General features: G+C 42.5%; 1 protein-coding gene across 3 annotated transcripts in view; it reads left to right on the forward strand.

The window, feature by feature from the left end:
• The window catches only part of synj1 (synaptojanin 1), a 49334-nt gene that overhangs the window by 15361 nt on the left and 21291 nt on the right, over positions 1-12682 (forward strand). For 2 of the 3 annotated variants that reach the window (XM_079508420.1, XM_079508421.1), the window contains exons 9-16: positions 859-1034; positions 2852-2933; positions 4516-4668; positions 7052-7217; positions 9601-9792; positions 9925-10009; positions 10275-10415; positions 10801-10993. In XM_079508420.1, the coding sequence (XP_079364546.1) occupies positions 859-1034; positions 2852-2933; positions 4516-4668; positions 7052-7217; positions 9601-9792; positions 9925-10009; positions 10275-10415; positions 10801-10993 (1188 nt within the window). The remainder of the gene's footprint in view (positions 1-858; positions 1035-2851; positions 2934-4515; positions 4669-7051; positions 7218-9600; positions 9793-9924; positions 10010-10274; positions 10416-10800; positions 10994-12682) is intronic. The other variant, XM_079508422.1, reaches the window with a different exon arrangement.

Consider the following 12682-nt stretch of genomic DNA (forward strand, 5'->3'; position numbering starts at 1 on the left):
AAGAAACAACACTTAACTGTTGTTGATAAGGAGCGTGTTAATGCAATTGCAACACTGCTATAAGTGTAATGTAAGATATCTTGTAGTGTCCTGAATCCTGTCGAGACACTATTATTCATTCACAGATGATACACCCAAGCAAAGCAACATCATTAATATCCTGTTGGATATAAAGGACTTGACTGTTCTAAATTGTAAATGGTGCATTTATATAGCGCCTTTATCCAAGGCGCTTTACAGAGATTGTGCATTACATTCACCCATTCACACACACATTCACACACCAATGACGGAGGAAACCATGCAAGGCACCATCCTGCACATCGGGAGTCTTGCTCAAGGACACTTCGACACTAACTCTGGGGGAGCCCGAACTGGGAACCTTGCAGGTTCCCATCCGGTCACTCTACCCCAAATTTTGTCAAGGACAATTCATTGTATATGTATGGTTAAGCCCAATAATATATAACATTTTTATTTCGTTTGTCATTCTGCAATGATGCTGACTGCCTGCAGTAGAGTGAAATCATTGCACGGCCACAACATTTGATATTGTGTTGTGTGTACCACGGTTACCCAATCCCTCTAAATTAATATGATCATTTCTCACTAAGTATTAACCCATTTTGGGCGGGAACCCCTTTTGGTGTTAGCATTACGTTATGCTTTAGCTATTGAAAAATAGCAGATCTACTTGTAGGTCTGCTATTTTTGCAAAATCAAAGAACGAAACATAGCTTTTTCAGAAAACTGTCAGGATGTAGAAGACATTTTTAGAATCTGATCTCAGGTCAAAATGGGTTAAGTCACACGTAAAAAGCAGCTCACTGTGTGTTCTCTCTGACCACCCCTCCTCAGAGTCACCTGAAGGCGTCGGAGCACTCCAGTGCTGTGAAGATGATAAACTTTGACTACCATCAAATGGTGAAGGGAGGCAAGGCGGACAAGCTCCACAGCGTCCTGAAACCCCAGGTCAGCAAGTTCCTGGACGACTGTGGCTTCTTCTACTACTCGGCAGAGACCGGCATCGCCAGGTGATCACCTCCAGTCCACACACCCCAAAACCTGTTGAACCCACACAATGTTCCAGTTGACATTCACTACATTGCAATGAACCATCACCAGCGATCGCTTCCACACACCACAAAATCCATTACATTTTTCTGTTTTGGGATAAAAGTCCAGACTTACATCATAGAGCGCTCCTTCCGGTCTAATGGCAGTGACTGGATGTGGTTTTGCAAGTATTATACATTTCAAGAGTGAGAGATCACGGTAAAAATCCAAACATTCTTCTTCCATACTGGGAGAACAGCAGCATCTGAAAGTTTGCAATTTTACACCTGAGTGCAGTGGCAACTTTTCCATTGCATCTTATGAGCGGCCGGGTTCTTTTGGTGCCGGCCTGTGCCCGCATACTAACAGGATCTTATCAATGTGAACTTGTCTGATAGAGTATATATTAATAGAGACGGCACCGGATTTCTCCTCCCATCCATGTGCATTAAGTTGCTCAAAAGCACATGAGGAGATTTCACTCCTCCTTCCGGGTAGGCACAGAGTGCATTCTGGGATTGATTGGGCCAAACTCATGAACCCACTGGCCGTTGACTATCATTGCACTGAAACAGCGTTCACGTGTCATCATGAACGTGCGCAATGATAGTCAACGGACCAGCGCGTTCATGAGTTTGGGCAATACCAAATTCGGCCACTATGTCCATTTCGCCTCAGGGTTTCCTCCGGGTGCTGTCTCAATTCATATATACTCTAAGGTCTACAGTTTCAAAATAAGTGTCTACTCAGAAGCTTAATGTGCTACAGCTCAACTTAATTTGTATCGCCAATAATGGTCATTTAGTTGGAGCCTAGACATATTGTTTCAATCCACATACAGTAGTAACAGATTACATTTGTACATGGGTTACATTTGTACACTCAGATTTAGTCTATGCACACACTCGGCTCACTGTGAGACCTCTGGGTTGTCTTTAGTCTATGCACACACTCGGCTCACTGTGAGACCTCTGGGTTGTCTTTAGTCTATGCACACACTCAGCTCACTGTGAGACCTCTGGGTTGTCTTTAGTCTATGCACACACTCAGCTCACTGTGAGACCTCTGGGTTGTCTTTAGTCTATGCACACACTCGGCTCACTGTGAGACCTCTGGGTTGTCTTTAGTCTACTCTATGCACACACTCGGCTCACTGTGAGACCTCTGGGTTGTCTTTAGTCTATGCACACACTCAGCTCACTGTGAGACCTCTGGGTTGTCTTTAGTCTACTCTATGCACACACTCAGCTCACTGTGAGACCTCTGGGTTGTCTTTAGTCTACTCTATGCACACACTCAGCTCACTGTGAGACCTCTGGGTTGTCTTTAGTCTACTCTATGCACACACTCAGCTCACTGTGAGACCTCTGGGTTGTCTTTAGTCTACTCTATGCACACACTCAGCTCACTGTGAGACCTCTGGGTTGTCTTTAGTCTACTCTATGCACACACTCAGCTCACTGTGAGACCTCTGGGTTGTCTTTAGTCTACTCTATGCACACACTCAGCTCACTGTGAGACCTCTGGGTTGTCTTTAGTCTACTCTATGCACACACTCAGCTCACTGTGAGACCTCTGGGTTGTCTTTAGTCTACTCTATGCACACACTCGGCTCACTGTGAGACCTCTGGGTTGTCTTTAGTCTATGCACACACTCAGCTCACTGTGAGACCTCTGGGTTGTCTTTAGTCTACTCTATGCACACACTCAGCTCACTGAGAGACCTCTGGGTTGTCTTTAGTCTACTCTATGCACACACTCAGCTCACTGTGAGACCTCTGGGTTGTCTTTTCAGGACTCAGAGTGGAACCCTCAGAACCAACTGCCTGGACTGTCTAGATCGAACCAACAGTGTCCAGTCCTTCTTTGCCTTGGAGGTAACACCACCTGTCATGTTTTAATAGAATGTATTTATAAACAAAAATACAATTGTGTGTAATCAATTTAAAATTTCAACAATCAAAGTATATTCATATGTAAACGGCAACATATTGTGTCGTTTGACTTTGTATCGTATCAAATCGTTTTGCAATGCAAAGAATCAATTGTATCATCATCATAACCTTTATTTAAATTCGGAGTACAATTGAGGGGCGGGCCCTCATTTTCAACATAGCCGAATAGGCGAATACAGAAACACAAAATCAGCAAAATACAACAAATAAGAAAATTAAATATATGCATCGGAATACAAAATTAATTAAAACAGTTACAATGTTGAACTAATGTCCTGGAAATCATTTCCCTGAATTTACCCAAGGAGGGCAGAGATTAAGATTTTAAGGATTTCTGGAGCTCATTCCAATCAAATGGAGCACCGACAGAATGCTGCCTTGCCCCACTTTGTGTTAGCAAAAGGAACCTTGAGGGTCAAGAAGTCACTCGAGTGGGTCTGATAGGCACCCGCTATCAATATACTAGGTACTATTGAGCAATCTTTAGTGTATTTATATCTTTTAGTGATTTATCTGCCCAAACAGGCTTTCCATCTCAGCTCAGCAGTAGACATTTAAGATCTCTGGAGACCTGAGCTCACATCCCGGAAAAGGCATAAATCTTACGGATTGCAGCTTTGAATACTCCTTTACAATCACATAGTAGCCTGTCTATTATAACAGTATTTTACAGTGAATTATGATCATGAATGCTCATCATTTGCAGTCTTTGCTAATTGACACAGTGTGGGGTTTTAAAATACACTTTAGTTAAAAACATACCATTTCATTTTCATTCCAGAAAGATGATGTTGATCATTTTTTAATTAAATAACTTGTACATGCTCTCACATGCACTTTCTGACGTTGAAGGTTCAATCGTAAGTCCTTTTTAGAATATAAAGTTGACATTTTATACTGCGTCTAATGTTCTTTTAATTTTGTTGGGGACCTATAAACATTGTTCCAAAATAGGCAAATAGTATTTTGATATACTAAAACCTTTCGACCTCTTATCTTGTTTGATCTCTTTACAGCCCGTTTGTGTTCTTATATTTATGCTCTTTTATTAATGTTTCTCTATAATTTTCCTATATTTTTTATCTTTGAGTGCATTGTAATAAATCCCTGCATCGGGGTCCAGTGGGAGCTGACACAAATCTTGCGTGGGCACTGGTGGTTTTTAAATAATTGCGGGCAGGAATGAGTAGTCAAAAGTTTGTATTAATGCATTTCTGTAATGGCTAAATGCAGTTGAAGACGTAATTTCAAAACCTATGTGCATAATGCATCTATTTAATAACCTACTGTCAAGCCGTAAGTCTAGCTGAGCCGACTGTGTCTCTGACCTTGGTGCCGTATCTCTGGCTCTCTGTCTTATAATTATATAAACATGTTTATTACCTGTTACACCTGCAACAAACACGTTGACATTGTGCGTATGGTGCAACCACTAATGCACAGATGTACTGTTGTCATTCATAGCTCCCGTAATTCATTATTATCTTTCTTCCCCTCTTTTTAGATGTTGCCAAAGCAGTTGGAAATAATGGGTCTGACCGAGAAGCCCCAGCTGGTGGCCAGGTTCCAGGAAGTGTTCAGGACCATGTGGTCTAGCAACGGAGACTCTGTCAGCAAGATCTACGCTGGCACTGGGGCTCTGGATGGCAAGGCCAAGGTATGCACTGAACAACAGGCTTAACACAAGAGCACAAAACACACACCAGAGACCTTTGTCTCTGTGTGGCAGATCCTGACCAGATTTACTAGTTCTGATTCTGAACAATAACTTTGCACATTAGATGCATGGCATTTGCTGTGTGAAATTGCTCCTCTGTATTTCTTACCACTTGAATGTTTTATTTAATAACCGTGTATTCATTGTTTTGGACGCCAGTCGAAGCAGTTTGCAATTCAGCCTCTTCGATAGATAACTGGAGGGAATCCTGCACACACACACACACACACACACACACACACACACACACACACACACACACACACACACACACACACACACACACACACACACACACACACACACACACAGGCACAGACATGCACAGACATGCACAGACATGCACACATACACACTAGCTTTGTTCCGATTGGTGAATGTATCTTAGTACAGTATATCAATATCCACGTATGGGACTATGTCGTAATCTTTTTTACTTTACTAGAATTCAAAATCTCTGCATGCCAAGTGGGGATTAATCACAAACCTTTGCGTCAACTCTCCTTTCCATGATTCAGCCATCTCAGTTCTCCATATGCCTTCAAAAAAAACATTGCTCTACGCTCCATAGGTTATGACTAGTTGATGTTATGCTTATGATTTGGATTGTGATATTAGAGCTAATATAATGTTAAATGGGACATGATCCTGTGATAAGCACAGACAGACAAATGGGAGTCTGAATAGAGTCAGATTTCTCAATAAAGAAAGTGTTTTTGTACCTGTGGTGTGCGGGCTCCATCCATCATCTGCAGTCTGAATAGAGCCCACATCATTATTAAAACGATGTTTTTTTTTTATGTTTCACCTTTGTCATCTCGGTAAAACCCATAACAAAAAGTGATGGTTTCGTTTTCCTTTGACATTTAAAGATTGTCCATGCTAAATTCCTCTGAGCTCAGAGGACCTCCTGTAAAAGACAATGGAGGCGTATTAACTCCAATAATGGTCTTTTATTAAAGTCTCTATAACAGGTTCACTTCCAAGTCTCAAATAAATCTCCCGGTGTCCCGCAATTACTCTAAGCTTGTGATCTTTACTGTATATCACTCCCCCTACTCTTGTCACCCCCTGGCAAGTTGATCATTTATCACTGATGTCTAATGCCACAAATCACACACACACACACACACACACACACACACACACACACACACACACACACACACACACACACACACACACACACACACACACACACACACACACACACACACACACACACACACACACACGAGAGTGTGTGTGTGTAGTGGTAGCAGTCCTACCAATTAATCCACAGGCAAACACCCAGAGACCTAAAAGCCTTTTCGCATTCACACTTAACCTAACCCTAGTTAAATATTCCATTAACAGTTAGTGTGTAGAAGTGTGTATCTCTGTTTCTGAACTGTCACTGTGTGCTATTTCTTCTCCGCTGTCCTCTGGACCTCTCTCTTCCTGTGTGGTAAGTCAACCAAACAGTCCATGTCGTACTTGTGCCGAGCATACGCTTCTGCTGCTCTGTTGATCCCCTGTGGTTGAGGGTATTGTTTGGGTGTGCGTGTGTCTGTGTGCACGCACATGTCGGTCTGTCTGTGTGTGTGGGTATGTGTGTGTGCGCGCGCAGCGCACATGTGTTTTCCGTGCGCGTGTGTGCACGTGCGCACACTGGTACAATCTGCTGCCGGTACAATCTGTCGCCGCTGATTTGGGTTCTCCTAATGAGGGACAGCCCTGGGAGAAAATGGAAGGTCTCTCTTCTGAAATACTGTATTAAATGAAAAAAATAAAAACTCTTGTCAAAACAAATGGGTATGTCAAAACCTATATCACACTCTGTGAAGTACACGTTTGTACAGAGTCACTAATTCATAATCGGTTCCTTAAAAACAAAGCAAACATGTTAATTTCTAAGTCATTGTAGGTACTTGTAGGTAATCAGATATAACATTAATATAGTGTTTACAGTATAACCCATAATGTGATTAATAACGTGTACTTCATTGACTGTGTTGACCAAGACAAACTGTCAGTGTTATTTCAGTATTCTGCCAATTTCCTTACTGCAGCACCATATCAATGATGAAAAATGAACATTTATGATTTATATAAAGTGATGAATCGAACGAACCAAACCACTTCATGCACCAGTCATGTCGTTTAACTGGTCTATCACATATCGTGCACTGTATTCATCAGCTCTCATGATTGAAATGGGCCAAAAACTGTCATCTTTTACTTCTTTTTCTCCTCCTTTGTGTTCATTTTGTGGGAACGGTACAGCCTTTACTTTGTACTCCTCCACACATGAGTACAACTCATTTTGGTTCTCTTCTCTTAGGCGGGGAAGCTAAAAGACGGCGCTCGCTCAGTGACCAGAACGATCCAGAATAACTTCTTTGACAGCTCCAAGCAAGAGGCCATAGACATCCTAAGGCTGGGCTCTACGCTCAACAGTGACCTGGCAGACAAAGCCAGGGCACTGCTCACCACCTCCAGTCTTTACGGTAAATCCCACACAGGGTGCAGATCTACAAACTCACAAAGCATCACGACACGTCGGTGCGTTGTTGTGAGTATTTAGATCGGCTAAGAGATTTGGTGTAGAGGGGAAAATAGCAGGGGGCCTAGTATAGCCCCAAACCCTGGGGGATTTTATTTAAATAGAGCAGTGTAGTCAAAATTAATATTATAGTGACTTCATGGTTTGTCACATAACATGAGTGAGGCTTTTTAACACATTGAGTGCCGCCTGCTGGACGAAGGTGGTATGGCGCTTCAGTGCCGGGGATTTCTGGCCATTCCACTATGATGCGCTTCCGTTTTTGGTTTCCATCTTAGATGCTAAAGCATAGCATCAATGCTACCGATCTAAAATGAGGTCCATACTACCCTACTAACGCACCAGATAATCAGAAAAGACCTCCGAACATCACGGATCTGTTCAACGCCACGGACAGCGCTTTAGTTTCCGAGGAAAAAGCCTGTAAAGGCGCAACCTAAAACAGAAGCCAGTGTGGTTGAGTGAAAACAAATGGTGCGGGCGGGCCCTAGCAACGGTGCATAGCAACCAGAGCGGTTCAAAAAAGGAAACGTAGCGAGGCAATGTTCTAGCGTTATTAAACGCCTTAAGACGAGCCTGCTCGTCATGCGTACCCAGCGCATGGCGCAAAATGAATTACTCGGGAGTATACCTGTCATACGGTCCCAACGTGTTAATAGCATTGTGTTGCAAGACAAGTGAGACTTAATATTATTGATTGCTCATCACCTGCAATCTTTATGGTAATTTATAGTATGAATGGGGTTTTTAAATGGCACATTATACAATTTGTATAGTTGTGTGTATATAAAGTAATAATTTTATAGTGTATGTTGACTGCCTCCCATTGTATATTCACAATATTGTAATTCACTGAGCTTCTACATAATTGTGTAATACAAGTGTTATTTTTAATATAGTTGTGGGATACGCTGTGCTGTGGCATAGAAGGGCTCTCACTCCTGTTTGAAGCGAGAGTTGTAATCTCTTATGAGTCAGCAGTCTGTCCTGGATAGATTAATGCTGACTCACCTCTGCAGGCATTATCTGTTTAACACGCCCTTCTCTTCCTTCTCCCTTATGCTGTCGTTCACAATCTTAGTCACTGAGCCTGTCTTGCAATCAGGTATAGTAATCACCAAAACTGTCCCCAACACACAGATGGCTGTAGTGTTTTCATCCCATGACTTAAGGCTAATTTATGCTTCTTCACTCGCAAAAGTGTAATTCAAATGTTTGGCAAGCGACACTTGTCGAGAGGTGACGAAGCATACATTTGCATAAAAGTTGCTCCAGACCCAAACTGTGTTCCCTTTTCTTGGATGTTTTTTCAGTCCGATATTGAAGTTGTCTTTCTGTTTCGGTTCATCCTTTTTGATTTCATTTGTTGTGTTTTGTCCCCCTTTCCACACATTAGTTCAATAATGTTTTGGTAATGGTTTAATTGTATTGTCTAATGCCCCTCACAACGTAGGGCACTCGAGTTGTTACATTTTAGAAAGACACTGGGTAATGCAAGTGTGCTCTGACGTTTACTGCACTACTTTACTTGTATGTAATGCAGTCATAACTATATCATGGCTTTAATTCATAAATTGAACCATTACCATCACTTCAACATTTCTGTTATTTTTATCGTGTTTTTTTTTTAGGACATTTGACCCCCAACATCCACAGTTATTTAGTTATTTAGTTCATTGGTTTCATTCTGCTTGCTACATGCACACAAATTTGCCCCCTTTGTTGTATTTGGATGTGTTCCCATTGGTTTCATTGTGCTTTTTACCGTCCTTACTAGGCCTGTCAAAATGATCACGTAGTCAAAATGATCACATAATCGGTAATCGCCTAATCGCAATTATCTTTGCATAATAATTGTTTCCATTTTGAAAAATGTTAAATGTTTCCAAAAATAGCAGAAATAGCAGATCTACAAGCTCACTGAGTCGTGATGCAACACGTTGTGAGCTTGTAGATTGGCTGTTTTTAAAATATTTGTTAAAATATACAATTATTAAATATAGCAAGTAATTTCTTTATACATTTTATTTTATTTATCATATTTGCCCTTTGCCTTTTTAGGCTTTATAAACAAAACCTGCAAACAGAAATGTTCCAATGTTCGACAAAAACATAATTAAATCATTAATTGCAATTATTTGTGTGACAATTAATCAAGTAAAATATCATGATCTTGACAGGCCTACCCTATATGCGTGCACACACACACACACACACACACACTCACACACACACACACACACACACACACACACACACACACACACACACACACACACACACCTCTAGTTCAATGCAACTCATCCTCCTATCTCCTTATCCTGCAGCCTCTCCCAGAGTGTTGCTAGGAATGTGTCAGAGTCATCGTAGGTACACCCGGCCCAAACAGATCAGGGTGGCTGTTGGCACCTGGAACGTCAACGGAGGAAAACAGTTCCGCAGCATCGCCTTCCGCAACCAGACGCTCAACGACTGGCTACTAGATGCTCCAAAGAAGGCAGGATACGTAGAGTTCCAGGGTAAGACACTGTGAAAATACAGCTTGGATTTCAAAAATGTCAACCTAAAGTGTCTTGTCACTCGTAAATATGTCTGATTCAAACCATATTTATGTGTTTCACTCAGTGTTTTTTTTTGTAATCCCCTCACAGACAGCAAAGCCAATCCCATAGATATCTTTGCCATCGGCTTTGAGGAGATGGTGGAGCTGAATGCAGGGAATATTGTCAATGCCAGGTATGTGTCCCAGTCTTCAACGTGGAAGCTAATTGATGCTGACTTTAGCATCGAGAGACTCGTATAACTAAATGGCAAAGCCTTAAAAACAGGGACCTGGAATTATCCTGTCTTTCCTTTTTTTTGTAACATGTTGTAAATTGTTTTGACAAGTAAATTAAAAGATGACACATTGCCTTTCTATCAGACAACATCTTATGATAAAATAAAAGATAAAAAATGATAAGATAAAAAAACATTCTAATTCTCTCTCTATCTCTCTCAGTACCACCAACCAAAAGCTGTGGGCTGCTGAGCTCCAGAAGAATCTTTCTCGGGACCATAAGTATGTGCTGCTGGCCTCAGAGCAGTTGGTGGGAGTGTGTCTGTTTGTATTCATCCGCCCACAGCACGCCCCCTTCATCAGGTACCAATAATAATGACCTTTTATTTGTATTCTGTGACCCAGGCTCTCCTGCACAAAAAGATATTTTTTCAGACAATTGTGTGTTACAAGTGCATCCACACAATGTCTATATTACACGGTGAGGAAGTGATGCAAATTTTATTCCGAACAAGGTCTATTTTTCACCACTAATAAAAGGAACCATGTAGTTGAGGCATCAACTACATGAATTGACCTGTTACACTCCGGTGTCTAAAACCCTTTAGTGTTTAAAAGCATTTTCCAATTGTCTCTTGAGTGTTGAAGAAGGTACAGATAAGATTGACTGAAAACACCAATATACTTACACAACATGTACAAAAGCTGCACTGTATCATATATGTATGCGTGTGTGTGTGTGTGGCAGGGATGTTGCTGTGGATGTGGTGAAAACTGGAATGGGCGGGGCTACAGGCAACAAAGGGGGCGTGGCCATCCGCCTGTTGTTCCACACCACCAGTATTTGTTTCCTCTGCTCCCACTTCGCTGCCGGACAGTCTCAAGTCAAAGAGAGGAATGACGACTACAACGAGATCACACGCAGACTCACCTTCCCCATGGTAAGATCACACACAGACTCACCTTCCCCATGGTAAGATCACATGCAGACTCACCTTCCCCATGGTAAGATCACATGCAGACTCACCTTCCCCATGGTAAGATCACATGCAGACTCACCTTCTCCATGGTAAGATCACACACAGACTCACCTTCCCCATGGTAAGATCACATGCAGACTCACCTTCCCCATGGTAAGATCACACGCAGACTCACCTTCCCCATGGTAAGATCACACACAGACTCACCTTCCCCATGGTAAGATCACACGCAGACTCACCTTCCCCATGGTAAGAAGAACGGACAGGAATTAATTCAAGATCATAATGCATACTTTTAAGAAGTGCTTTTCTAACTCATAATTAACTAAAGTAAATCTGAAGCTCCCACTTTAAAAGATTTGTCACGCCTGATTTTGGTCCCCGTCACTAAAGCTCTGGAACGGTGGCATGAGCTCCCATTATCATTCATGGGCCAGGCACGGACAAGCGTAATATTAAAAATGAACATTCTACCACACCTCTTATACCACTTAAGCAAGTACTTTCTTGTTAGCCTGGGTTCCAGGCCAGCCTGAATCGCTGCGTTCCGTGAATCTGAATTGTCACTCGCTACTCAGTCTGGAAAGGGTTCTATCTCCAAGGTAGGCTTCTGATTGGTCTGTGGTGCGGGTGGGGGAAAAAACACCAGTTTGGCGTCGTATCAATGCGCACCGTGCAGCTACTGCTGTTGCACTGCAACGTCCCCTTATCATTCACTAAACTCACCCCACACAGCCGTCAGTTTTTTTGTACTACTGAATCTGACAGTGGACTACTGAATCGTTTACTTTTTACCGTAGGTTTTTACTCTCGAGTCTAGAACTGGCGCTATTTTTTCAACAGTGAGCAGTATGGATAGAGTGGCGCCGGCTGATGACGTATCAGCAACAACGTGGCTACGTAACAGTTGACGTTATGAAATGCGCGTCTGCTGCCTGCAGGCTAGACTGAGTAGCGAGCAAGGGGCCAGTGAGGCTATTCAACGTTGAAGCGCTGGGCCCTAGTGGTAGGAGGAGGGACTACAGGCGGACCCGTGGATTCATGACCGGGAAACCCGTGCAGCTGGGCTTTAACATTGAGTGCTCGGTTGCACTTCCGTATTTGACCACCAAAATTTGGTGGTCAAATGCGGAAGTAGACGTTCTGAGACGGTACTTCCGGCAGTCTTCCGGGCACGCCACTGAGCAACTTCCACTGACATGAATAGCTTCACGCCAGTTCAGTCTCTATCCTTTTATATACTCTATGGTAGCGAGTGACAATTCAGATTCACGGAACGTAGCGATTCAGGCTGGAACCCAGGCTACTTTCGTGTGTGTTTGGGGTGAGGAGCGCACGTTCGCTTTTTACGTCTGCATGCATACTTTCATACGTTACTTACGGTACTTGTGTATGCTTGTGTCAAATGTCGCCAGGGGGTACTGCACCCACCGTAACAGTAACGTACGTCGGACGTACATCGGATTGGGAACAGTCAGCAACCGAACGGAGATAAAAACAAAATCACACCTGTGTGAAGTGAGGGGCGCTCTTATCATACATCATCTCATTCTGCCCAATCACAATTTGCGTCCTCACTTTTCTGTCTTCACTTTTCTGTCCTCATTTTTCATCCTCGATACATACTTTGCTCAGCCAATCAAATAATCG

Source organism: Electrona antarctica (assembly GCF_951216825.1).
Source record: "Electrona antarctica genome assembly, chromosome: 8".
NCBI lineage: Eukaryota > Metazoa > Chordata > Actinopteri > Myctophiformes > Myctophidae > Electrona > Electrona antarctica.